Here is a 26,095-nt window from a genome sequence, read left to right on the forward strand (position 1 = left end):
CGTCTCAGTGACTTTCACTTCCCTTGCGCTTCCCCACTCTCTACATACAGCCATCCACGATTCTACGATTCTTTGAGCTCCCGCTCTCATTGCACAGCACCTTTTCGATAGGCTTGGCACGCCCCATGACACTATGTTCTGCTGCGGCATCGCTTCGAGGAGCCTACACCTACCACTGCTTGTCATGCTCGACAAGATCAACGTGACCAAAATGAGGGAATGTATGAACTCGTTACTCCGGAGTACCGATGCAAGTGCTCGTCAGCAGCGTACACTGGTGAAGGCGCGTGACTCTATAGTCACTCTGGTCGTCTGCCGACTTGTGCGCCCGCGGCTTCCCTAACTTCACACAGCAAGCATAACAAAGTATCTGCACGTGCGATACCCTATGCAATACCGTATGAAATACTTAAAGTAACCTCGCTCCGGATACTGACGCCGGCCAGGATCTCGGCCACCCTAGGCAGTCGGTCATCGCACTCCTAGTCTACTGCAACCTGTCCTCTAGCCACGAAAAAAATACTAGGGTCGAGCTATCCATCTGTACAATGTATATACACCACCTCAAGCCAATACAGTACGAACTGAAGGTAGAAAAAATCAGTCTGTACGATGCTGTCCATATATGGTAAGTGCCGAGTGCATATTCTCAACCCATCGACAGTATTCAGCCATTGTGCTTGTATCTCGGGCTGAACAGCTGCTGAATTACTGGGGATATATCTATTGACATTCTGGAGTACATATATGCTGATTCGGATAATATTAAGCCTTGTAGCGGGCCAGCTCTGGCTGCATGGCCGACTTCGTAGTCAATCTGGTTCCCAGGATTCTTGTCACGAAAGTGCTTACTACCTTCGACCCAGTGGTCAGTAAATTCTTCTAACAATTTTCCTGCATACATAGGATGTTCTAACGTGGTCCCAGATACTCACCCAAGCGGTCGAAGTAAACATGGACCCGAAGGCCCGCATCGACTCCTTAGGTGGCCGAGATCCCGGCCGGCGTCAGTACTGTATATGCGGATACCGAAATCGTAGATACTTTAAGTATCCCAGAATGGAATACTTAAAGTTTCCCATTATGGTATCACAGGCTGGGATACTTAAAGTGTCCGCGCAGATTACGAGTGACACTGTGACCGACAATAGATGAGAATGAAGACAATTAGTTCAGATGGACCATTGACCGCCACACTCGGAACTCGAAGCCTCGCTGAAGGGAATTACGTAATACTGGTGGCACAATGCACGGTGGCGGCAAGTCACGTCGCGTCGCGGCATGTCACGTTGCGTCGCGGCAGGTCGCGTCAAGTCGTGTCATGGCAAGTCGCGTCGCGTCATGTCGTGTCGTGTCGCGTCGCGTCGTGTCATGTCACGGCGTGGCATGTCATGTCATGTCATGTCGCGTCGTGTCATGTCATGTCAAGTCAAGTCGTGGCACGGCGCGGCGCGTCATGTCATGTCTCTGTTGTACTGTGTTTGTCTCGGAGCCACTCTTTCGAGCCGGTCGGTTCTCCAGTCCTCTCGACCAAGTGACTAAATACAGTAGGAATATGCCATAGATCTAGCCACATGTTATAACAGCTGTGTGAATCAAAGAATTAAGCTTGGGGGCACTCAGTTACTCATAGGATTGACCAACTCGGAATCAAGAGACTCGTCGGGGCAAACACAGTACAACAGAGACATGACATGACGCGCCGCGCCGTGCCACGACTTGACTTGACATGACATGACACGACGCGACATGACATGACATGACATGCCACGCCGTGACATGACACGACGCGACGCGACACGACACGACATGACGCGACGCGACTTGCCATGACACGACTTGACGCGACCTGCCGCGACGCAACGTGACATGCCGCGACGCGACGTGACTTGCCGCCACCGTGCATTGTGCCACCAGTATTACGTAATTCCCTTCAGCGAGGCTTCGAGTTCCGAGTGTGGCGGTCAATGGTCCATCTGAACTAATTGTCTTCATTCTCATCTATTGTCGGTCACAGTGTCACTCGTAATCTGCGCGGACACTTTAAGTATCCCAGCCTGTGATACCATAATGGGAAACTTTAAGTATTCCATTCTGGGATACTTAAAGTATCTACGATTTCGGTATCCGCATATACAGTATCCGGAGCGAGGTTACTTTAAGTATTTCATACGGTATTGCATAGGGTATCGCACGTGCAGATACTTTGTTATGCTTGCTGTGTCAGCGAGACCGACATCCACTGGTGTATTCCATGCTCCCGTCATATCGACATGTTACGTGATCTGCCCTGACCACGACGAGTGCAGAACTTGGAGGTGGCAAGGGTAATGCAAAGACTGGGGAGGGAATGGATAGTGAGGTCGAGCACAGCGAGCACGAAGGTTTGAAAGCGAGGTGTGTGCTTGTTTGATGCGTCACATAATCTGCTTTCTCTGCCGGTGCCCTTAGATCTGTTGATGAACATTTAGCACATTGCGTTCACTCGCCTCCTCACTTGTTCACTTGCCTCTGGCGCATTTGCCTCGCTCATCTGGTCTTGCCCGTTTCCCCGCCCACTTGCTCATTCTATCGACTGCCCGCTCGTCTAACGACTTATCCGCAGCCACTCGCTTTCTCACCTGCACACTTGTGCCCACTCGCCTTCACAACTACCTAATTGTCTGCACTGTGCCTACTCCCGCAGCCTCGATGACATGCAGTGCGTAGGCACTGTTCTTGGTGTGGCACTGGGCTTGTCTTCACGGACGCGCTCCCCAAGACTCTCGAGGACTCTAAGACAACCGAGACGACTAAGACGACGACGTGGTCACGCACCGCCGCGCTGCGCGAGACGCACGAACCGAGCAGACGTGTGCGGCTCGTCTCGTTTGACTGGCAGGAACGCACACGGCATCGGCGCGAGGACGGCCATAGACCCCACCACGACTTGGACGACCGAGACTGTAAACGGGACAGAGAACGCGAGCGGAATCCTTGCCGCCTCGAAGTAGCCTCACCCCATCACATCTACGCTCACCTACGCAAGCTCACTGCACCCTCCATCGAGTCCCTCCGAGTCCCTCGACTCCGTTCCGTCGCCCATTGACCTGGATGGCTGCATGACCCCGCAGGAACGTACGGTGGCGGTCCTTCGCATGCGGCGTGCGAGCCTCGCAGACTCGGAGCGGCGCCGGTTCAAGGAGGAGCGCAAGTGGGCGCTGAGTCAGGGAACTTTGTGCACTCGCTTGCCCGAACATTCATATCACTTGCCTGCCCACTCGATAATTGCCCGCACATCTAACCGAGCCGATTTCTTACTGTAGTACTTGCCCCGGGCCGTGCACCCAGCCACGCACGCATCCGACCATTCTTGGCTCCTCGCTGGTCCGTTCATTCACCTGTCCGCTCACTTCCTTCATCCTCGCAGCTCACCTAGTCATATATTCAAATGCCTACGCCTTCTCATCCGTCCGCTCACTCCGAGTATGATATCTACCGCGACTCACTACAGCAGCATTCAATAGACCCCAATATGATGTTTGTACGTATTGACTACCGTACAACGACCGATATACGAAGGAGGGTCTGAAGCGGTATTTGACCGCTGTAACGAATTCGCGCGAGAGCATGACAAGCTCAGTCATACTGTAAGCACTGGCAAGTACAGTTCAATTATATCTGCGATGGATCTAATGACCAGCCACCGGCAGCCTGGCCGTGCCCTGCCGTAGCCACCGGCATCGCTCGGCTATCACAGAATGGGTCCTGGAGGAGTCGAGCGGTGACGAGGGCGCGAATTGAAGCAGACCCATATACGACCGCCCTCCCCACTCAACAAGGTCGTGTTTAGGGTCTGCCTACGGGAGACTAAGTAGTAGTGCACCTCGGGCTATCTGCCCTCCGAGTCGCAGGCACGTGGAAGGAGGAGTCGATCGGACCGATCAAGGATCGCCTCTCTGAGTCTCCTCCTGCAATCATCTCCTCCGAGTCTGCGCTCATCTGCGTAGGGAAAACATCCCCTCACCCGCACGCGTCGACGACCCGCACATCAACTTTTCCGCCATCCCGAGAGCCCGGCCGCCGGGTAACGACGCGCTCGAGCTAATTGGTGTTACGAATCACGATTGGCACTGGCACCAAGCCCGCCCACATATCACCAATACTGTTGTACATCGCGACGTGCAGTTGGGTGCTATTGACCTAGTTGTCAAGACAAGTACCAGCATCGGTAGCTTATAGCTACTTCGCTAGATACGTTCAAGTTGTCTGAAGTGAGTCTTGCATTGTCAATAGATCAGCTAACCCACTTACAAGCATATAGAATGGCCCCTCCGGAACTACCGATTGAAGTGCAGGAACGCGTCGTGGATCAGCTCCATGATGACCGTGAGACTCTGAAGTCATGCAATATGGTCTGCCGTACATGGAGCTGGACAGCGCGATCACATTACTGGAGGACCGTCAAGTTGAACAACCGACGCGACTGTATTCGTCTACTGTCCGTCCTAGAGGAGTCTCAGCGACTCGGCACCGGCGCCGGTAACTTCGTTCGAATACTCCAGCTGCCCAGCATGGGATTTTCTACCCAGATTCCTACGCGCGCGATCATGCGTTGCGAGCTATTGCGCAGCGTTATGCGCCACCTCCCGATGGTCGAGCTCCTCCACGTGAACGGATTCAGCATTAGCTCCCTGCTATTTCACTTGTACTGCCGTGAGGAGACTTCGAACATGCAGGACGCTATATCTTCGATTTTCGACTTCCGCCATCTGAAGGTCGTATATTGCGATTCTTTGGACCTTTTCGGCATTGGCTACCTCCCGCAGTTCATTGGGGCCTTCCCGTCGGTCTCGAGGATCCGATTACGCAAGGTAACCAGCGAAGGGTTCAGCCCGATGTTCAACGTAGCCTCTATCCAAGACTTTCTCGCGAGTCGTCGAAAGGGGCTCATCTGTATACAAGAGCTAACCATGACCAACTGCATCATACCGATAGAGCAGTTGTCGGAACTTCTGGAAACATTGGCAGCGCCTCCATTCGAGTTGCAGCTCAAGAGACTGGGATGGATGACGATAAAGCGCGATGGGAAGGATTTTCTTCCACTACTGGAGATGATGTTCTATGGGGCAAAAGCGACGCTAGAATTTTTCCAGTGCACTTTAGATGCCGGCGATAGTGAGTCCTGCACAGCCGAGAGGTTTATTCTCTTGATCATCTAATTGACTCATGGCCTCCTCACAGGATGGCTGGAACACCTCGATCCCTCTGAACATCTTCGTCTGCAATCGTTGACACTCGCCTTCCGGTTTTCTCGCGATCAGCCAAGCCGATGGGATCACATCGCGTCGTTCCTATCGAAAATCACCTCCACCAGTCTTCACACACTCGCAATCCACCTCCACTTCCACGACCAGCTGTTTGTCCAGGAATTCCTCGACTGGCCGGCTCTAATTGAAGCAGTACTCTCGCTGCACAGGAAGTGTCCCTCCATGTCGCTCGGTTTTCGCGTCTACTACTATGGGAAGGGGACGATGCCTGAGGTGCATGCGCCTTTGTGGACACGGATTGCCCCCATTTTAGCTGCACGCATCCCTGTCGGTTTCTACCAGCAGAAGGCCATTCTTCAAATTCGGACTTAGGTCATCTGGGAGGCGGTAGACGTCCATTTTGTCAGCGTACGTCTGAGCGATGCGTTCAATCATTTGTCTGCCAGCATTCACAGATTTGCAGTACGTGGTGCGTCATAATAATCACGATCACACGTGGATTGCGAGAATCGGACAAAGGGCTGCGTAGACACTCCAGGAGACATATTTCGATCATGGGTGTTCGACTAAGCTTGTCTAGCATGCCCTTAGCCTAATGTAAGAGTAATGTTCGTACCATGTAGAATGATTTGACAGTCAATTGTCCGTTGCGACCACCTGTACTGCTGCATCCCGCGTGTTCCGTGCGAGCTTCGCGAGAAGGCACAGATTCCCCGATTTGTACGGAACTCCTGCTGGCAAACCTGCCCTGACACGTCCGTACCTCACGCGAACGCTGCGCATTTGGAGGTCCAACGGAGAGAAAAGTGTTTAACGCACCGACGTGGATACGCATGATTGCACAATACTTCCAGTCAATCACAGGACACCTGCGTCCTTCCTCATATCTGAAGGGCATTTTGCAATATGTCTCCTTCACCGCACCACCACCACCCGGAGATTACTCGCGTCATCCATACTCGTCGCCTGCGTGATACTGAGACCATCAATAGTGATGCAGCTATGTCAAGAAGGGGATCAGGAGGGAGAGGTCACTCACTGGGATACACGCTTCGTCTTCCGTGTTTCTTCTGCATGAATCTCCAGAGGATGTATTTCACAGCCTTGTTAACGTCCGGCCCGCCAGTGTACTCCGGGAAGTTTACCCAAGTGGTATCCTCTGAATCTTGCTCCTGAATACATCGAGCTTGTTCAGAACAGGATTATGGACGTCCGGAAGAACATCCTGAGTTCGCGACCGACTCAAATGACATCAGCGATTCCGACATGCGATTCTGACCATCGCGAAGGCAATCATCAGCAAAGAAGAGCCAGTCAAAACGGTGAGAGACGACTACAAACCTGAACGCAATCCTCAGACAGTACCTGATCGTAGTCGCTGAGCGCGGTGCAGAACGGTGTGCGTCATCGAAAGCCCGTCCGCTGGCTACCCATCTCAAAGACGTATATCCTGTTGAAGAATGACGGTCAGGTTCGCATACGGCGAAAGAATAGGTGCTCACGGCTGTGGCCAGGAGAGAGCGCAGCCGCGTCTCTGCGATGGCGTACCGCTCTCCTCTCGCGCGCACAGCACGTCTTCGTCGTCGGATGTAGTCCGGGCGCCGCGCCTCTTCAAGAAGCTGAGACGCATTTAACGTGTTATAGCGGCACAAATAAGGCCTACTCACTAACTCGCGTTATCCATGAGGTAGAACTCACTGCGCCGGTTCATAAGCCCGGAATGAGGGTCCTGCCAGCCTGTACATCGCGCGGGCACCTCTCGTCCGTTGTATGGCTGCGTCGACGGAGAGTCTGTATCTGACAATGCGTTCCATTCGTGCGTGATTCTCCGGCTCGACACACTCGACGCCCAACTCATGCTTTGCGCGGACGATGTCATGCGCAGACTCGAACAGGTTGTGGAAGATAGTGCGGTAGGCTATGAGTTCCTCTGTGGTGTAGCTGCCTTGATGTACGATCTTCATCTGCTTCACGATCGTTGACTTGCCCGACTCTGCCGGACCTGTACGCCCGGTGGGCGTGGTAGAAGAGCCTTGCAATGAGTGCATGATGGCGAAGCGCGGACTACGCGATTTCCGCACTAGCGTTCCTGCATACATGAACCGTCACCGAGGGGACGTACCGAGCACAAGAATCTTAAGATCCTTCTTCATCTCCTCTTGTATCTGTTGGTCGATCTTCTGGGACCGCGTGGGTGCCTCCCGAGACAGAACGGAGACAGAGTTACCCATGACGAGTTGAGTACTGTGAAAGGTGACGGCACGGTTGAGGGTATCTTCTATTACGAGGAACCGACGCGGTCAAGCGAGTACATGAAGCGTCCATGGGCTGTCGGCGGTGGAAGCCGAGGGTCACGGCCTACGACATATAGAAACTGTTGTATCACTGTCAGCGCGAGGCAATACTTGTTATGATATGATACACGCACGAAACATGTCGTGAGTGCATACTCCGACATGCATACTTAGTTGCAGTGCCAGCCGTCTCGCATGCACAGATGATAGTATTCACTTAATGCATCGAAAGCATTCCAATTCACTCTGCTACTTCTCCAGAAGAGGGACGACGCCGCCCTGGGCAGGCGAGCAAATAAATAAAGGGCGGCGACGCCAGCGGCATGTCAGGGATTAGTACAGTACGGTCAGACGACGGAGGGGAGGAGCAAAGGTGGGGGTAGGCGGCACGGAGAACAGGTAGGAAGAAGACTCCTTCCAAGAGTCCCGGGGAGCAGGGAGAGGACAAGATGGTCATGAATAACAGCGATGCCAGATCAGGCGTGCCGCGCAATAGAAGGGGGCAGTGATATGACACAGGAAGGCGAAGGGATGGCGAACAAGCTATCATCACAGTTGCACGTCATAAAGGCAAGGTATAACAGGTTGCACAGCGATAGTAGGTCAAAGGCCTGATCCAATATAAGGCGGAAGAGCAAGGTGGGCCGGAGCGAACGTCGGGTCGAAGGGCGTTACAGAGCAATCATGAAGGCTGAGCACAAAACTGATTGGATCGAGCCTACGGCTGGATGTGGACGGCAGGAGGTGGCATGGGGAATGAACGAACAGTAGCAATGTCGGCGTCATCGTCCTGTCCACTGAGAGTCGACATGCGCGACGCGGTCGAGCCGTCCATCGACAAAACGCGGAGACGCTCCTCGATCTCCTCCGGCCGCAGGTCAAGCGCTGCGATCAGCGACTTCATCGCATGAGCACCGAACACATTCACGCTGTTTCCGCTCGCGACAGAGTCCATATGGCTGTGACTGAAGGCGTCAGGCGGTGCCACGCGGTAGACTGGGACCTCTTGGATGTCGGCGAACGGATTAGAGACGCGCTCGGACTTGCGAATGCTGGCTGCACGGCTGGCGGCCGTCGATTCACCGATGCTGTGCGCCCGGCTCCTCCGACTGTAGTTGAGGCTATTGCTGCGACTGCGCGTAGGGCGACGCTGCAGCTCCTGGGCGTTGAAGAAGGGGTTTGCGACGCTCCGACGCTGCTCCGAGACATCGTTGAAGGGGTTCTGCACCTCCGTCGGGCTGTCGATGATCTCGTCGCCCATGGTCAACACCTCAGCGGACTCCCACTGGTGAATGGTGGTCGCCTCCGCAACAGGGGTCATCTTGGCAAAACCCAACGTCGGTGACACCGCACCGGACTCTACACGCACGGAACGCATCTCCAGGAAGGAGTCCTCGTGGACCGTTGATCCGTCCCACGAGACCCCGCTCTCACCGCGATGTGCAGCATATGGACGAGAGGGCTGCTCGAGAGCAAGCTCCTTGGCAAGGCCAGGATGATACTTCGCAAATTCGAGGGGCGGAAGACTGAACCCGCCTTGGTCGTCGTCGAGGGCCTTGGTGCGCGTGGTACGCATGCTGGGAGAGGACTTTTTGAACATCTGCGAATTCTTCTCCTGCAACTCCCGCTCGCCTGGCGACGTTGGTGACGACCCTTCCCATCTGTCTCCGCCCTCGGCCAACTTGTCCCACCGACCTGCCCGGTTCTTCTGCTCCTTCTTGATCGAGCGCTTCGAATAGAGGTAGAAAGCGAACAGCAGCAGAGCGAGACCTGCGAAAGCGCCGACGCAAATGCCCACCACAGCACCGATAGATATGTCAGAATTATGCGAAGACGCGGCGGCAGAGGTAGCCGATGATGTTGCTGTCGAGCTAGCTTGCGAAGTGGGCGAATGGGATACCGTAGACGTGAGAGTGATGCCGCCATTGGCGGCTATGGAGTAGTGTACGGTTTCACTCGTCACTGAGCCCGCGGCGTCGGTGTTGAGGATAAGGGAGGTGCTGGCCAAGGCAGTCGCTGCTGACGCGACGCCAGAGAAACCTGCTATGGTTGGAAGAGCTGTCTCCGCATCTTCTTGCCTCTTGGCATGTTTCTTGATATGCATCGCTGCGAAAGGACTGAATGATGGTGAGGTGTAAGGAGCGTCGTCTCAATGAGAGTACACCCTGCGAGGGCAGGGGATGGGCGGGGACGCTGAAGCCAAAGCTGAGGGCGCTGGGCGCGCGCGAGAGACAGTCAGATTTCAGCCATAAGCAGAGAGGTGAAGCTTGAAGGTGCGCACCTGCGAAAGAGTCGCCCGGACTCGCTTGCGGCCTCGTCGTTGGGAACAGCGGGGGGACAGATGGACGACCGCGCGATGGATGCGAAGGAGCAACGTGTGACGGGCACAGCAGCGGAAACACGTGACATGTCCGTGACAGCTGCTTAACCGTTGATAGTCACGCTGCGCGGCGTCACGATGGCAACAGGCGTGTTGTGCCGGAAATGGTAACGCCCCACATCCTTCAGTACTTTACGTTCAAGGCGGTCGCGTATTCCACCGCCTCCCCTTTGAACAAAAAGTGTCTTCGCGTACGCTTCTTGCAAGCCATCTGTCTCGTCTCGCTACATGCGACCGGTCGCATCGTACCCGGTCTTGAGTGATGAGCGGCCTCCAGGCGATCCTGACCTTGTTGTTATTGAAAATATCGACGAACCAACTCACGTCCTGTGAACGCTTGGGCAGCGAAGTCGTTCAAGAACAGTCGAACGCTATCGTATCGTGGGATACCGACTGCGAAGGGACCCGAGAACGTGTTATTTGACACGAGACAAACGTTGCTCCTTGGCTCCGTCAATACTAACTGATCCATGATGGACTGTGAGGCTGAGTATGCGGTTCAAGTCGAACGGTGCTTCACCAACGAATTACTTAGATCTAGCGACGTGCTATGCAGACTAACGTCTACAACTTCTACTGCCATGCAGCCTGAGGCGGGTCATGGGCAGTGGTATGGCGATGTGCGAACGTGGTCGCCCGGCTTCGGAGTGCGCGAGAAGGTGACAACATCATTACAGCTCCAACAGATACACACGAGGCCAGAGGGCATGGACGATGATTCCACAATTCTGGAAGATGCCACTCAGACGTCGTCAATCCTGCGGACAGTTGGCGTAAGACGAGTATATGCAGCAGTTAGATACACGAACCAGGAGAAAATACCGCGACGGTGCTGGCGGTCACGTCCCAACTGAGTAGATGGCAGTCACTAGTATATTCGTGAGGAGGTATGGACGACTGTGATCTGCATGTTCGTCTTGAGCACAGGTGCTATGAGCCGCCAGAGGCTGACAAGGTCTCCAGCAGCCAAATGCGGGCCTTGTTCATCGCGTTCCAGGAGTGTCCGAAATGAGAATGAGATCTTCATTGTTGGGTACTTCTCGTGCAAGGATAGCAGGGCGTCGGACATCTCATTCCAGTCAATGAATTCCCAGTGAAAGCGACCATAGACGACGTCAAACTGAAGTTTCACTTCACGCATGTCGCGTGAGTTGATTTTCGAGATGAACATCGGGATAGAGGGCCAGCAATTCGCGTTATGTGAAGCAAAAACAAACGCCAAGGTGAGCACCTCCAGCGAGCGATGACGGGAGATGTCGGTCTTCGAAAGCCATCCTACCAATAGTGAGAGCAGAAATGATGAGCTAATTTGAGGGATTAAGACATTCGAGCTCACCATCATGTGCAGCATGGAAGACATACTCCTCGAGCGTCTCCGCAGCTCTCCTAAAGATTTCAGATAATGTTGTCCACTCTTGGATAAGCTGTTCCGTTTCCGGTCCGAAAGACCACCATTCCAGTCTTCTGAGCGGTAGCTCGAATGGTGCCCGTAGCAAGCCCTCTAACATCTCGTGTACGATAGAGTGATGCATGACACGCCTCTCTAGATAAAGCTCTTGTAGAGGAATGCAGTGTCCTCCATCACGAGGGCTGCTGATAGGAAGGGTGGCGGCGTCGAGGGCTATCTCCCCGACTTCCGGCTGAATAATCTTCAGAGTCTCCAGGGAGGGAAAAGCGGCAACGAGGTGTAGGGCCTCATCGCCTGTACCAAAGGTGACGTGCTCTAGGGAGAGCGACTTCAAGCGGTGAAAGGGAAAGACGGAGGCGATCGCATCCCGCAGGTTACATTCAGCGGCGCCTGGGCAAACCAGCTGCACGAAGTTGTACCAATCGAAGAAGGGCATGTCCAGAGACTCGACGTTGGGGAGCCGGCGGGCTATTTCGCATAGCAGGTGGTAGTGACGTACACCCTTTCTGCGTGTGAAACGGAGGGGGAAGCTGGGTAGGTGCAGCTCTCGGACCAGATTGCCCACACCTATACGGCCAGGAGCATCCAAGGTCGAATCGAGGGTGCTCAGAAAGCGTATGATAGACGTTCTGCGGCGCAGCTCGACGACTTTAAAGAGATGGAGACGCGCCGTCGGAACCCACGCGGAGCAGACGAGGCAGCACGCTCTGAGGGTGACGGGATCGCCACAGAGGAGATCGAGGATACGTTCCTCGATCTCGATGGGAAGCTCGACGGGTGGCATCGTATAATTCTGCCCTTTCACTGAGCTACCCGCATGAGTAATCAGTCCTCAATGAAGTCCACACGGTACAGATTCTACGACGTACGGCGTTATGAAGACCTCAATGGAACGAAGGTCACGGTACGCCCAGACTTTGTCACAACCTACACGGAATCAAATTAGTCGGACTGCTGAGCGAGTGAACAAGCATGTGTTAGACACTGCATACCTGTCTACGTTTCTGTCTTAGGGCTATCGCACTAGTAGATTCTAGCTGGGGTATGGGATTCCGAAAGATGTACTGGAGGAGCACCCTGCCTGGCAAGGGGTTTCGCGTCGACGTGGTGATCTGAGATCGCAGTGGAGTGCGACATCGGCAGTTCCCGATCCGGCACACATGCGGATGCCAGTACTGAGTCTGTTGACGTTCGCTCTTGTTTTCCAGTCACTGCCTCGCAAGATACGCACAGACAGAGCCTCCGCGCTGGTCCACAACGACAAGCGATGAATGATGTAACAGTGAATCTACAGAGTGCGTAATATGATGAATTGGTCTATGTGCGCAAAGTATACAGTACTCTACATGGTTCCAACTCTGAAGCATCCAAATGATGACCCTCCAATTCCACTGCAAGGACCCTTAACGCGCCTCGCGCCAGAACAACAAGTAACTTACATCCAGATACAGTCCCTGCCCTCCCTACGTCCGAGGGCTCCCATGTCATGTGTTCGTCCACATAAACGACGGACCGCCTGGCGACTCTAATGACACCCGCGCGTTCAAACTCGCAGCCTCACAGGGCGCGTCGGGCGCACGCCCTCCTCCGATCGGACGAACACCCACGCCGGCACCGCCCCAAACTCAACGTCGCCCCGGCGCCCGCGGCTCTCGCGCCCGACCACGCACCAGCCGTCGTCGAACCCCTGCACGATCGCGAGGTGCTCGCCGCGCGTGACGATGAGCTCGTCCGGGAGCGCGCGCAGGAAGACCTGGTGCACCCGCCGCATCTGGCCCTCCTCGAACATGGACGCCGACGCGGAGTGCGAGGACGTGCCGGAGTTGACGCTGTTCCGCAGCGGGCTGCTGCGCGAGACGAAGGACACGGGCCGCGAGCTGCTGCCCGGCCGGCTCGAGAGCGAGCGCGGGGCCTCCTGGACGGACTGCGGCGGTCGCTGCGTTCGCGTGAGTGAGGTACACTACCTCTTCCAGATCGGAGACGGCGGCTGGAGGAGGATCGGTGGGGGGAGAGGTAGAGTCTGGGTGGTGTCCACGGTAAAGTCGCTTGTCTGTCGTGTGTGGCCCGCTCTCGGCGTCAGCGTCTTTTCGGGCATGACAACGCTAGCGGTGACTAGTGCTCTGTTTACGGCCTTGGACTTCGACACCTCCCTCGGCCGTGGGGCGGGGCTTTCCAGCACACTGCGCGCAGTGTGCTAATCAGCGTGCAGCGGACGAAGATGGCGGACAGACGTACTCTGCCTTTTCCTCGGCCTGGATGAGCAAGGACTTCCTCGCTATGCGCTTTCTGTCCTCCACTATCGTTTCCCTCTCCCGCCTGGTCCTTCCCCGCCTCCTGAAGAAGTAAATCGCCAGCCATATCCCGCACCCAATCACCAAGACCCCCGCGAATGCGATCCCAGCCAGCGCCGCCCTGTCGGTGCGCAGAGACTCCGGCGGAGACGGGCCGCCCCCGAGGGCGTCAGACGTTGCGCGAGCGAGGAGAATGGCGGAGGGAGGCACCATTGTCGCAGCACTGGCCGCGTGCACGGCTCAAGTACGCTGGCGGGAGTGTTGGAAACGGTTGGGAGGAGACAGGAAAGTGAGGCGATCTCGCGCACGGGCGAGCGAGCGAGCGAGCGGAAGCGGACGCCTGGGAACTGACGCTGCACGAATATAGCATGCCCATCGGAGGCGTCTCACGCGAACGGTGATGCTTACGCAGGGCTTGATTAAGCCAAAGCACGCCGGGTCGGGCGCAAGGCGGAAGAATCTCCCCCATTTTGAGACGATAAGTGCGTGTCTTCTCAACGTACGTCAAGGAAGAGGTGTCTCGCCTACCACAGGGCACTCAAGCACACACAATTCGAGGATGGTGCGCGCTGAAGAGGACTGCATGGCGTCAAGATTGTGGTCGGATCCTTGTCTGGCGGTCTGTCGGAGGACCGAGCCCTGCCCAGTATGTGCCTGACGGCGTCCGGCATGCCCTGGCCGGCACTCTGCAGTCGTAGTTGATACAATGACAGCTGCCATGCCCCGGATATGCCTCAGAGCGTACGTATCTCCCTCTTTTGCGCGGTCCGTCAGCATCTCAACAACCCACGTTAACGTTTGCAGGCTCACGGCCTAAGGCGAAAGTTCGGGCTGCCAAGGGAGTAACTGTTGCGGTCACCTTCGCCGCACCGCAGGGAACTACAGCCTCTATGCATAGCGCACAGGTCTACACGATGATGTCTTCGATCGGTGACCCCCGTACTCTGCCACAAGTGCCTACTTAGGTGTGGTAATTGCCTGATCTTACAGACCGTCTCAAGCCGCGCCACCAGGAATGGTGAACCTGCCTCAAATGGAAACACCATCACCTCATCGGGCAAGCACTGTCAAGCCCGGGCCGATCGAGCAGTCTTATTCGCGTCGCGTCCGGACACCGCGGTACGTACATCCATATGCGCTGAGCATATGCTAGTGTTGGCACTACCCGTCCCTCGTTGGGATGGTCCCCTGTTTCTTAGATGCTACAGTGACCTTCTCAGGGGACGGCGATCTGTTGAGAACACGAAGACTCGCGAACCACGGAATGACGCATGCGTGTGTCGCGTTTATTTATGTATGAGAAGTTGCCTCTAGCGACTCATCCAGATCATCTGCAGTCGCCGCCAGAGTCTTCAAGCTGGGACGAAGGGTCGACGGAGCGCGACGGATGCGTACAATCAGGTGCGATACGGTACGACATTTGCCGCTGCGTTAGCAATGAGCTTGTCACTGAACATCGGAGGACAGACACTGCAAGTTCCGTTTTCGCGGAAGCCAGGGTTACGAAGCGTCAGGTAGGCGCGAGACTTGACCACAGACAGTAGATGCTCAGTACTATTAGTACTCAGCGCTCAGCGCTGACTTCGCGATGATCTTGTAGTGCCTGTGAAGATTGTGGACCATCAGCAACGTTCGACGAACATGCACGCGATTGTGATACACCACATCCGGATCTATCACTCGAGATACGGAGCAAGCTCCGTGTCACCTCCAAGGCGATTCTCGCCCTAGAGTGTCCGTTTCGACGTTAGCTGCTGGTGCGAGTCCTCTTCGTGATTGACGAGGACACGACCGTGCGCGGTGTATTCGGCACTAGTCTGTTTGTTGCATCGGGCTCTTCGCTTCCCTTTCAGTCGTTTCGCAGTCATTGCGTGCAGACTGGCGCATTCTGTTCCGAGGATCGGCACAGTGTCCTCGCCGCGTACACCACATATCGATCCTTCCTCGGCTAGGGAGTCTCGTAATGACGTCGAGCGAGAAATCCATTGGATGCCGTAAGCGCCACTCGCGCGCTGCGAATGGCGCGACGAAGGCTACTAAACGCTCTCCTTGGTGTCTCTTGCATACCAAGATGCGAGTTAGGCCAACGTGAAGCGAAATCTGCAAAGCGCCTTGACAGAAACGCAGATCACGGTGAGGCTGACGAGCGGACATGCGCGAATGTGCCTCCGCATACCAGTCCCCTGGATGCGCCTAGGAAACTTCGACCGCTTCGGGCGCGTCGAGCTGTACGACACGCTCCCTGCATTCCCACAGCCGCATATCGCCCCCCCTCCCGCAACCGCCCTCCCGTCGCCGATGCGCTTGGAGATCCCTACGAGTTCAAAGGAGTAGACCCGCGCGAAGCGATCTGCGTACAGGAGCGCCTGAACAACTGCAAACGACTACGACCTCAGGCTGTCCGGCCCAGTTCGAACCTAGACCCCTGAGGGAAGGCAGCAACTATTAGGGCTGAGCGCTGAGCGCCAATGCCTGAGGCCTGAGGCCTGAGGCCTGAGGGGTGGCACGGTGAAGGATATGCGCCGATAGACGTTACTCCAGTCGATGAAAGTTGCGCATGACCGGCAACTGTACGTCGCTATTATCGTCGAATGAAAGTGGGACTCCAGTCCAACATCTTTCGAAACTCTTGTACTGCGAAGCGAGTGAGTCGTCCTATTCCCTGATAGTGCGTCACCTTTCGCCAATATGGTGGCGAAACCGATGGTTACGTCCGCCTATGTATGCGTAACAAGTGACACAATAAGCGGCATATATTGCAGTAGCACTTGCTAGCGAGGCGAGAATTGTAAGGTTACACCGACAACCAGGTATGTTCCGACCATGCTTCTGACCATGTGGGGACCGTGTTGTAGGGCGATGGTGAGTTGCGGACGACTGGCTCCGGAAGCTCCGTGCGTATGACTGCAATCCGCATACCCGCCGTGAGGACGCGGCTTAGCGATTGTTTTATATGATCCACGATAGGCGGGATATCGTCCCGCGCAACAGGGAAGAGGAAAGTGAACGTAATCGTCACTGACGGCCACCTCTCGTGCAAAGACAGAAGAGCTGCTTCCATCTCGGTCCAATTGAGGAACCACAAATGGAAGCTGCTAGGGAACTCTAAAGCCTCGAATCGTAAGTTTACTTCCCGTAGGCCGCTCGAGTTGACTTGTCAGATGAATTTGGGGATAGCGGGCCAATGACTCGGAGGGGTCCGAGGGGAGAAAAAAGGACGAAAGCGACATGTCAGAGTGAGAACGGTCAGTGACCGATGGCGAGAGATGTCATTTTCCATCAGCCAGCCTGCGTATGGCAGCTGTAATTCAGACCTCGCTAAAAACTGCATGATCGGCACCGTGCTTACCGTCTCGTACAACGTTGATCCCAAAGTCCTTCAGAGTGTCCGCAGCTCCATGGAATATCTGTGTCAATCATATCGGTCCATCGAAATACTGCGACACTGCGCCCGCGCCCGATCCAGAACTTGAACCCAAATCTCCATCGTGGGATTTTCACCATAACTTTCGGAGCCGTAACTCGAACGGCGACTCCAGCAAGCCCTCCAACATCGTCCGCATGTCTAGAGGGTTACTGCTGCATCTATCCACGATGAGCTCGTGAATGCAGATGAATTTTGGCTTTGATGAACTGGTGCAGGAACATCGCTGATTGGTACCCAAGGGCATCTGGCGTGTGCGAATTCCAGAGTAGCCAAGGCCGGGAATGCGGAGATCAGGTGCAATGCTTGTGAGGGGAAGCCAGCGGCCATGCTCCACAGAAGTCAAATGGTCAACCGAGGAAAGGGAAAGATGGAGGCGATCGTGTCCCGCAGTTCGATGCCGGTGTCCCGGGCCTCTGGAGTGAGCAGCTTCGCACAACTGAAGAGATCGAAGGATTGCATGCCGAGGAGCTCGACGTTTGGTAGATGACGCAGGATTTGGCGTAGCAAGTCAAATCGTAGCCCTTCCTTCACACCCACCTGGCGAAGACCCATGGTCGACAGGTGCAGCTCCCGGACGAGCACGCCTACTCCCACATCATGATGACCGTATGCCTCCGGAGTACTAGTGGACTCGATAACGCGGAGGAAACGCAGGCAGTGTCTCTTGCCACGCAGCCGGACGAGTCTGAATGAATGAAGTCTCGTCGTCGGTACCCAGGCGAGGCACGTCAGGCTGCAGGCTCTCAGAGTGAGCGGGTCATCGTGTAGGTGATCGAGGACTTGCTCTTGGATTTCGATTGGCAACTCGATGCGTGACATATCTTCGAGTCTTGTGCGCAGCTGTAGTCGTGATAGCAGCCACTAGAACTATGCCAGCGCCTCGCGGAAGTGCGGTGACACGGAGGTTGAACGTTGAACGTTTGAACGCTTGAACGTTTGAACACGGAGGTATGCTAATATGCTAAGATTTGACTTATCATGGATACGCTCAGTGCTGCGATGTGTTAACAGCCTACTTACTTGCAACCGAGAGCTCTATACTGTCGTGCCGATATCGATGGCTAGATCTGAGCCAGTGAGGTGTATTAGTAGTATGAGTCTGCCTCCGCAACCAAACTGTCGTGAGAGGTATCTCACTGGAAGTAGCTGTAACTCAGTCTCCCTGGTTGCAGCCAGAAGGAATCGTACGCAAGTGAAGGAAACTAGTATGTATTGCTTCATGACAGTGAATCTGACTGGACCGACAGTCACAGGAACATGTTATCGGAAATTGCCGGCACACCGTCGGCCATGCGTACTTGCCAATCCAAGACGATCGTTCTTCTCCTCCCTCCCTTGCACATACTGGATTGTAGCCATTCTTTCTACAGCAGTCAGGCGAGTACGAAGGCATACAAGCACTGCGGGTGTCTTCTTACTTTTCAGATGCGGCAGCAGGTTGAGATTTTGGCGCGTCCCTCACAGAGCTTGCCGACAAGTCGTCCCCAGTTGCCACGTTACACAACGAACATCGACAACCGCGGCATGCCTCCCTCGGATCTTCCACTCGAAATACAAGAACAGGTTCTGGACCACCTGCACGATGACCCTTCCGCGCTGGAGGCGTGTAGCCTGGTCTGCTCCGCTTGGCTCCCGACGGCGCGTCTGCACCTCTTCAGGACAGTCAAATTAAGGACAGTGCGAGACTGTCTGCGCTTCCTCGCCGTTCTCGAATCGACCTCAGGCGTACCCGGCGATATGGGCGCAGCCACGCTCGTCCGGGAACTGCACTTGCCGATGATGAGTTTCCGGCGGAGATGTACGGGCAGACAGAAAGGGCAGCGTTGCGACTTGCTATGCCAGATTCTGCGCCGTGTCCCCAACATTGACACTCTGGTTATCGGTCACTTTGAGTTGCAGAGCTTCCTGGATCTGGCCAGTCCGAAGGGCACCAACACCGACGCCGATCTTCGCGGCGTCTTGACGTCCGTCTTTGCGTTCCCTCGCCTCAAGACGTTGGTCCTGCAGCAGTTTGCGGTCCGTACCGTCAGGGCGGTCTTGCAGCTTGTCTCTGCATTTCCCTCCTTGGCTATTTTGTGGATCTCTGATATCTACATCTCGAGCCCACACGACGTTCGCCTGGATACCACCCAAAGTACCGATATCTGCAGACGTATCCAAGAACTGCGCTTGGGACAATGGGTAGACGATCACCTTTCATTGCAAGCGTTAATGGGGATGTTGCTAGCGGCACCCTACGAGCTACAGCTCCGAAAGTTGCAGTGGATACCCAACCTCTGGCCTGCGGACTTTCAAGTTGGTGAGCCAGCGTTGCACGAGATCTTTGACAGATCTGGACGAACTCTGGAGACGCTAGAGCTTGAAGTTGATCGCGCTGCACAACGTAAGAGGTCAGACAGAACATTGCATATCTCGTTGAGCTGAGCAGGTCATGCAGGCATAGAATGGCTGATGGGCCAGGGCCTGTCTCATCACCGGTCCCTCAAGATCCTTACCCTGGCATTTGATCTCTTGCATAGTAATCAAAGGGACCAGTCGATCATCCCTCTATTCATCTCGAGCCTTGATTCGAGCAGCCTGCGGGAATTGAAGTTACACTTCGATGTCTGGCATGAACGCGACTCTCAGACCGCTTTTGACTGGGTGGAGCTGTCGAAGGCCTTGATTTCGTTGCATCAGAGGTGCCCCGCCGTAGCGCTTACACTGAGTTGGTGCGTCCCCATTCATCGGCAAACCAAGTTGCCAGACCTGGCCGCCGTCTATGGGAAAACGCTACAGGATGCCCTGCATGCAGGGCTGCGCATAGCTGTCGTCCGCACAGAGCTCGATGAAACGTACTCTCGCACTGGCTCAGGCTGGTTTGAGGCCGCTATGGATAATCGATGGTGGCCAGTTCGCCCAGGAATCGCCTGGTTGTGAGCCTGGTGCCCGATGAAACTCATGCCCTGCCGCTCGTCACTTTCCCCTTTATGCTAGTCTCGCTCAAGACCCTCCACGCGGCGCTAGCGCGGAGGCCTTTATGCTTCCCGTCCTCGCTACCTCCTAATCCGAATCTTTTCCTTATCCTTCGGTAGGCTCAAGACCTTCGTCAGCTCGCACTGCTTCTCCCGCGTCCCCTCCGCTATCATCGTCACGCCGACAGGAATCTCTTCGCCGCCCGGGCGGCCCTGCTACGCTCTCTGAGCCGGCGTCGTCGACGTGCCATCATGACGGTGTCCACTACGGCCATCCGCGCCGCGAGCTATGGCATGAACTCTTGGATGACTGGGGTGCCGTGCAAACGTCGTCGCTGTCTTGCACAAAGGTCGTCTCCGGGCCAATGGCAAACGACCACAACATCGAGGCGTCGTTCATGCACATGTGTGATCACAGGCCGCATACGCTAGCCCGCCTCGTAAGTTACGAGGATGCGATCCGCAGTCGTTTGCACGGCATTCGATACTTCCGAACAGCGCTCCCTTTCTGACACGGACTTCGACAATCATTCGTAGTCGGTCCGCTCAAAGTACTCGTGTTCGCCTACTCGCGCCTCACCTCGGTGCCGCGTCTCCATACCAGTTCCTCCACCTCTCCAAATCCTCCTCCTCGTCCTTCGGCAGCGACAACACCGCCTTCGTCAGCTCGCTCTGCTTCTCCCGCATCCACTCCGCGAGCCTGCTCCCGCCGTCGGGAATGCCCTCGCTCGGGCAGTCCTGCCAGTGCGCGATCTTGCCGGCGTCGTCGAAGGTGATCGTCATGACGGTGTCGAATGAGCACGTCTTCGGGACGAGCTTCGGTGTGAACTCCTGGAGGACGTGGAAGGAGGAGGCTCGTGCGCGCGTCGGAGGCGGTGACCTGCGCGGACTCCGTGGTGGAGGCGCGGACGAGCTCGGGGAGGCCGTAGAACTGCGCGGCGATCGACATCCGGCTGACGCTCTTTGCCACGCTGGTCGGCAGGCGGGCTACGTGAGAGGGGGCGGTGTGAGGAGAGCTGGGACAACGCACGGGTCTTCGTAGGGAGCTCTCCTCAGGCTCTCGCGCAAGCCACTAAATTCGGCGATTGCGTGGGCGTCATACGAGCCTGTCTTGATGTCCACGCGGACTGCGTAAACACAGGGGAGTTGGTACTCTGCGTGATACGAGTGTGATGATAGCATGACACCGATGTATGTGTCACACGTACACATCGTCGAAGAAATGTTCATCGTATTATGACCACTCTTATCGGCTTCATGATCTTGGACAGAGATTGACGGTGAGCCCTCGGGTACTTGCACCTCGTTTGTTCGTCATCGCTGCGAGTTGCGTTCTCAGTCAGTGCAGCAGCCAAGGTCTTACCAGTGAAGGACACTCTGAGCGAGGAAACATGAATCACTCAAATAAAGGTGGGAGTCTTCTGGCTCTCGGCGTTAGGCAGACGTCGGAGGACAGGGCATAACATATCGTAATAAAGTCCTTCGTGTGTGCCGTCTGACAGCATCATCCTGGGCGACGTCCTAACAACAATCTGACGCATGCCGATGGGCCGACATCGCCACGAGCCTCCGACATTGAGGAAACGCAGACAATCCCCCGTGTGCTGCAATTGGACGATGGTGAGAGTGCGCAGATGCGTTGTTATCGCGGCCGAGTGGTCTGACGAGTAATCAGCATACTTGAGCTTGAACGACTCTGGAGTCGTTGGCAGAGTGTTCATTTGAGTTGTTACAATGTTGACCCCCTCCACAGCAACTCGAAGGACATGTTGTTCATTGTACGGTACATGCGGGCACCGGACCGTTCAATACAGCGAGTAATATATAGGGGCTGAACACGTCCATGATACTACATTTACAGCCATGTACGTTCCGACCACACTGGCGACCATACAACATCCTGAGCGCCATGTGAGTACGGACCGCAAACGAAGGATTTACCGAGTCTCGTATGTACGACAGACACGCGCATCTGCGCCTCGATGACACGCTCGATGAGTGCCTTGAGGGGGCCGACTACAGACGGCATGTCCCGGTACGCAGCATGGAAGCTGAATGTGAATGTGACGGTTGCAAATGGATACCTCTCGTGCAAGGACAAGAGGGCATCCGTCATTTCTTTCCAGATGACAAACTTCCAATGGAAGCGGGAATAGAGGTCTTCAAATTGCAGCTTCACTTCCCGAAGGCCACTCGAATTGATCTGCGAGATAAATGCGGGGATAGATGGCCAGAAATTTGGGTGATATAGGGAGAAGCGAAACGTCAGAGTGAGGACAGTCAGCGAACGGTGTCGAGAGATTTCGTTCTTCCTCAACCATCCTATACAACGACAGCATCATAAGTTGAGTTAGAATATGCAAGGCAGACTGGGTCATACCGTCGCGTTCAAAGTTAACCTCAAATTCCTCGAGCGTCTCCTCAGCTCTACGGAACAGCTTAGTCAACGCCGACTCATTTGAGTCACTCGAGTATCCCATCCCATCGGAACACTTCCACTGCAGTCTTCTAGGCCGCGGGTCGAAAGGAGGTTTCAACAAACCTTTCAATATTTGGTCAAGAGTAGCTGACGAGCTAGTCCACCTGTCCACAACCACCTCTTGGATGCGGATGCGGACGCTCTTGCAATGAGGGATGGTCGCGAAGGGGTCGCCTATTCCCAGACCAGCGGTAATCCCGGAAAGTTCCAAGAAAGCCAAAGAGGGAAATGCAGAGATGAACTGTAGGACCTCCGAGGGCGACCGGATGATTATGCTCCGCAGAAGCAATCTGCTCAAGCGGGGGAAGGGGAAGACGGAACGTATTGCGTGCACCAGGCTAACCCCGGAGTCATCCGGAATGAGAGATTCCGCGAGACTGCGCCAGTCAAAGCGTTCCATGACGAGGACCTCAACGTTGGGGAGACGGCGCAGGATCTGGCACACCAAGTCTAAGCGCATTCCTTTCTTCCTGTCCTCCTGACAGAGTTGCATAGTCGGCAGCTTCAGTTCGCGAATAAGGGCGCCTACGCCTCCACCGCCGTGTGCCTCTGAGGTCGATTCCAGAGTGCTAAGAAAGCGCAAACAGTCCCTCGTGTTACGCAACTTGACGACCCTGAAGATATGCAGTCGCGTCGTCGGGACCCAAGTAGAGCAAGTGAGACAGCATGCTCTGAGGGTCGGAGGATCATCGTAGAGGTGATCGAGGATGTGTTCTTGGATCTCAATGGGCAGCTCCGGGCGAGGCATGTCTCAGTGACTACAATATCTACAAATGACATGCCGATGAGCGGCGTGAGCTCCTGATGCCATACACTTATTCAATGATTGGCGACTTACTGCGTTATGCAGCACCTCCTCGGTGGCCTTTGACCTTGATGCTTGACCGATATTTGGTGCGCCAGTTGGCAGCGACAGCCTACATACCGCGCGGTTAGATGCTCCGGCCCACCAAATGCTCAGGTCAAGATGTCATACTGACAGGAAAGGTTTCTGTACGCCAGAGGTATAAGCCAACACGTGTTTCTCGTGGGTGGACAGTGCTCGCCTCCTCAACGCATTTACCAACAAGTTCAAGACGCGTACGAGGTGATGGACTGCCAGTGGCAGTAGCGGCTGCATGGATGGGCAGTCGGGAATTGCCGGCCACGATGGACCCAAACGAGACGTATCCGAATTCTTACCACTACCGTCACTCGTACTGTAAAGGCTGTAATCGACCCGGGCCTTCAGCATTCTACACCGAGTCCGGCGAACAGAAAGCACGCACATACTGGACATCCGACACTTGCTTCGAAGACGACGTCAGGCTGCAGGCTTGTTATCAACTAGTAAGTATGCAATTCTCACCCTTGGTAGAACTTACCTGTTCAAGCATCAGCATCGTTCGAGGACATCGAAAGTCGCGACATGCCAACCCCGGAACTGCCAATCGAAATCCAAGAACAAGTGCTGGACCACCTGCACGACGACCCTTCCGCACTGAAGACGTGTAGCCAGACTTGCTCCGCTTGGCTCCCACAGCGCGTCTGCACTTCTTCAGGACAGTCAAATTAAAGAAAGTACGACACTGTCTGCGCTTCCTCGCCGTGCTCGAGTCGACCTCAGACGCATCCGGCGCTACAAGCGTAGGCACGCTCGTCCGGGAATTGCACTTGCCGATGATGGGCTATCGGCGGGCGCGTACGGCAGACAGAAGGGGCAGCGCTACGACTTGCTATGCCAGATTTTGCGTCGCGTCCCCAACACCGACACCTTGGTTGTACGTCGCTTTGGCTGGCAGGACTTTTTAGCACTAGCCAACCCGAAGGGCACCGATACCGATCTTCGCGGCGTCTTTACGTCCGTCTTTGCTTTCCCTCAGCTCAAGGCGTTGGTACTGCAGCGAACGTCCGGTTGTACTGCCAGGGAGGTTTTGCAGCTCATCTCTGCATTTCCTTCCTTGGCTACTTTGTGGATCTCTGATATCACCACCTCGATCCCCAACGACGTTCAACTGAATACCAGGGAAAGTACGGACATCCGCATATGTATTCAGGAACTGCGCTTGGGACGCTGGCAAGGCAGTCTCGTTTCATTGCAAGACATGTTGGGGGCACTGCTAGCAGCACCCTACGAGCTGCAGCTCCGAAAGCTGCAGTGGATGCCTTCCCTGAGCCTGCGGCATGTGGAATTTGGTGGGCATGCGTTGAAGGAGATATTTCACAAATCTGCAAGAACTCTGGAGACGCTAGAGCTCGAAGTTGACAGGGCTGGCCAACGTAAGAATCCAGACTAGTCGCGTGTCTCGTTGGACTGAATAGGTCGCGCAGGCATAAAATGGCTGATGGACCAGGGCCTGTCTCACTACCGGTCTCTCAATAGCCTCATCCTCTCATTTGACCCCATGTATAGTCTCTGCACGAACCGCGGGTCGATCATCCCTTTTTCATCTCGAGCCTTGATTCGAGCAGCCTGCGGGCATTGAGGTTGCACCTCGATGACCTTGACGGGGACGACGATCGGGATGGTTTTACTTGGCAAGAGTTGCCCAAGGCCTTGATCTCGTTGCATCGGAGGTGCCCCGCCGTGACGCTTACACTGAGTTGGTGTGTCCCCGCTCATCGACAAAAGACGCTGCCAAACCTGGTCGCCGTCTACCGGAAAAGGTTACAGGATGCCTTGCATGCAGGGATGCGAATCGCTATCGTGTGCACAGAGCTCAAGCCTCATCCTCGTTTACACGGAGGTTGGTCTGAAGCGGTTTGGGACAATCGATGGTGGCCAGCTCGCCCAGGAATCGCCTGGTTGTGAGGTGCCTGACAGAACTCATTCTCTGCCGCTTGACCCTGCTTCTCCTTCGTCCGCCCTGCCAGCCTCGTCACGCCGATGGAAACCCCTTCCTCACCCACACGGTTCTGCGAGTGCACACGCACTCGCGATCGGCGTCGTCGGCGTCCGTTATAATGGTGTCCAACACGACCGACAGTCTCTAGACTCGAGCTACGCCGTGAACCCCGGGATCTGGATGACGTCCACGGAGGTCCTGTGGGCGCCGACGGTCGCGACCGCGGACGCACATAGTTTTGGGGAACGGAAGAGCTGGGAGAATTGCTTGCCAATAATTGCAGTCGTACCGTTCCTCAGCTACTCGGTACACTATATGCATGGACTCACGAATGTACATTCAATGCTCAAACGTTCATATCCCGTTTTCCCATTGCTCCAAAATGGATCAAGTGAACGTAGGACGTCTCTGCCAGTCACGCTAAGCCTCCTCAAATTCAAGCCATAATCGTTCCGTAGAACAGGAATCGGAGACAGTACCCGCGCTTGACACGAACCCACCGTCCAGCTGATAGCACCACTCCGCATGCCGTCCACAGCTCAGCTTAACACACACACGGAGAACTTACGAGCTCGCAGAAGAAAGAGAGAAAGAGATACAATATACATCTATCTACTCAGACGACTATAACAGGCTGGCAGACTGGACAGTGCGCGGCGAGAACGAGACGAGGAGGCGATTACAGGACAGACGCGTCGATACTAGTTGGGGACAGGCTAGAAGACGGATGCGGGGACCTTGTACTGATACTAGCGGCAGCGAGCGAGCGCTGCGGCTGTGGGACCGGG

At 55.2% G+C, this 26,095-nt stretch overlaps 8 protein-coding genes across 8 annotated transcripts; 4 read left to right on the forward strand and 4 right to left on the reverse strand.

Annotated features, from left to right (window-relative positions):
• The first annotated feature begins 3,987 nt into the window (after positions 1 to 3,987).
• B0H18DRAFT_473936 (uncharacterized protein) lies at positions 3,988 to 5,731 on the forward strand. The gene is made up of 3 exons (XM_048038214.1): positions 3,988 to 4,253; positions 4,304 to 5,157; positions 5,224 to 5,731. The coding sequence occupies exons 2-3, from the start codon at positions 4,305 to 4,307 to the stop codon at positions 5,619 to 5,621; spliced, it is 1,251 nt and encodes a 416-aa protein (XP_047891819.1). The 5' UTR covers positions 3,988 to 4,253; position 4,304; the 3' UTR covers positions 5,622 to 5,731.
• Positions 5,732 to 6,101: 370 nt separating this feature from the next.
• On the reverse strand, positions 6,102 to 7,575 carry B0H18DRAFT_1105361 (uncharacterized protein). The gene is made up of 6 exons (XM_048032651.1): positions 7,372 to 7,575; positions 7,092 to 7,338; positions 6,917 to 6,946; positions 6,798 to 6,868; positions 6,289 to 6,435; positions 6,102 to 6,225 (listed from the first exon to the last, which is right to left on the reverse strand). Exons 1-6 carry the CDS (start codon positions 7,478 to 7,480, stop codon positions 6,131 to 6,133), a joined length of 699 nt encoding a protein of 232 aa, XP_047891820.1. The 5' UTR covers positions 7,481 to 7,575; the 3' UTR covers positions 6,102 to 6,130.
• A 686-nt stretch (positions 7,576 to 8,261) lies between these two features.
• Positions 8,262 to 13,835, reverse strand: B0H18DRAFT_955943 (uncharacterized protein; the record flags this gene model as incomplete). The annotated part of the gene is made up of 13 exons (XM_048042416.1): positions 8,262 to 9,660; positions 9,825 to 9,963; positions 10,248 to 10,409; positions 10,733 to 10,820; positions 10,876 to 11,198; positions 11,260 to 12,140; positions 12,201 to 12,258; positions 12,356 to 12,443; positions 12,563 to 12,619; positions 12,771 to 12,794; positions 12,893 to 13,267; positions 13,460 to 13,511; positions 13,567 to 13,835. The coding sequence occupies 13 exons, from the start codon at positions 13,833 to 13,835 to the stop codon at positions 8,262 to 8,264; spliced, it is 3,915 nt and encodes a 1,304-aa protein (XP_047891821.1).
• A 3,473-nt stretch (positions 13,836 to 17,308) lies between these two features.
• On the reverse strand, positions 17,309 to 18,255 carry B0H18DRAFT_474144 (uncharacterized protein). The gene is made up of 2 exons (XM_048038215.1): positions 18,070 to 18,255; positions 17,309 to 18,010 (listed from the first exon to the last, which is right to left on the reverse strand). Exon 2 carries the CDS (start codon positions 17,866 to 17,868, stop codon positions 17,389 to 17,391), a length of 480 nt encoding a protein of 159 aa, XP_047891822.1. The 5' UTR covers positions 17,869 to 18,010; positions 18,070 to 18,255; the 3' UTR covers positions 17,309 to 17,388.
• A 122-nt stretch (positions 18,256 to 18,377) lies between these two features.
• B0H18DRAFT_474185 (uncharacterized protein) lies at positions 18,378 to 19,702 on the forward strand. Its single transcript, XM_048038216.1, has 2 exons — positions 18,378 to 18,426; positions 18,487 to 19,702. The coding sequence occupies exon 2, from the start codon at positions 18,574 to 18,576 to the stop codon at positions 19,471 to 19,473; it is 900 nt and encodes a 299-aa protein (XP_047891823.1). The 5' UTR covers positions 18,378 to 18,426; positions 18,487 to 18,573; the 3' UTR covers positions 19,474 to 19,702.
• An 877-nt stretch (positions 19,703 to 20,579) lies between these two features.
• On the reverse strand, positions 20,580 to 23,230 carry B0H18DRAFT_1212289 (uncharacterized protein; the record flags this gene model as incomplete). The annotated part of the gene is made up of 5 exons (XM_048036465.1): positions 20,580 to 20,834; positions 20,884 to 20,974; positions 21,034 to 21,130; positions 21,945 to 22,325; positions 22,384 to 23,230. 5 exons carry the CDS (start codon positions 23,228 to 23,230, stop codon positions 20,580 to 20,582), a joined length of 1,671 nt encoding a protein of 556 aa, XP_047891824.1.
• A 401-nt stretch (positions 23,231 to 23,631) lies between these two features.
• B0H18DRAFT_1105364 (uncharacterized protein) lies at positions 23,632 to 24,874 on the forward strand (the record flags this gene model as incomplete). The annotated part of the gene is made up of 5 exons (XM_048032652.1): positions 23,632 to 23,811; positions 23,840 to 23,970; positions 24,089 to 24,242; positions 24,264 to 24,741; positions 24,793 to 24,874. Coding segments are annotated over 5 exons (1,023 nt in total), but the record flags the coding sequence as incomplete, so codon positions are not given.
• A 308-nt stretch (positions 24,875 to 25,182) lies between these two features.
• Positions 25,183 to 25,859, forward strand: B0H18DRAFT_1015474 (uncharacterized protein; the record flags this gene model as incomplete). The annotated part of the gene is made up of 1 exon (XM_048029208.1): positions 25,183 to 25,859. A coding segment is annotated over one exon (276 nt), but the record flags the coding sequence as incomplete, so codon positions are not given.
• Between the last annotated feature and the right edge of the window lie 236 nt (positions 25,860 to 26,095).

This window comes from Fomitopsis serialis (genome assembly GCF_022376445.1).
Source record: "Fomitopsis serialis strain Sig1Antser10 chromosome Unknown B0H18scaffold_48, whole genome shotgun sequence".
In the NCBI taxonomy this organism is placed as follows: domain Eukaryota; kingdom Fungi; phylum Basidiomycota; class Agaricomycetes; order Polyporales; family Fomitopsidaceae; genus Fomitopsis; species Fomitopsis serialis.

Coding starts and splice junctions, on each gene's coding strand:
- B0H18DRAFT_473936 (XM_048038214.1), top strand. CDS start 4,305: ATGGCCCCTCCGGAACTACCGATTGAAGTGCAGGAACGCGTCGTGGAT. Junction 5,158..5,223: donor CACTTTAGATGCCGGCGATA/GTGAGTCCTGCA, acceptor GCCTCCTCACAG/GATGGCTGGAACACCTCGAT.
- B0H18DRAFT_1105361 (XM_048032651.1), bottom strand. CDS start 7,480: ATGGGTAACTCTGTCTCCGTTCTGTCTCGGGAGGCACCCACGCGGTCC. Junction 7,339..7,371: donor TCTTAAGATTCTTGTGCTCG/GTACGTCCCCTC, acceptor TCATGTATGCAG/GAACGCTAGTGCGGAAATCG. Junction 6,869..6,916: donor CTCATGGATAACGCGAGTTA/GTGAGTAGGCCT, acceptor AATGCGTCTCAG/CTTCTTGAAGAGGCGCGGCG.
- B0H18DRAFT_474144 (XM_048038215.1), bottom strand. CDS start 17,868: ATGTCACGCATCGAGTTGCCAATCGAAATCCAAGAGCAAGTCCTCGAT.
- B0H18DRAFT_474185 (XM_048038216.1), top strand. CDS start 18,574: ATGCCTCCCTCGGATCTTCCACTCGAAATACAAGAACAGGTTCTGGAC.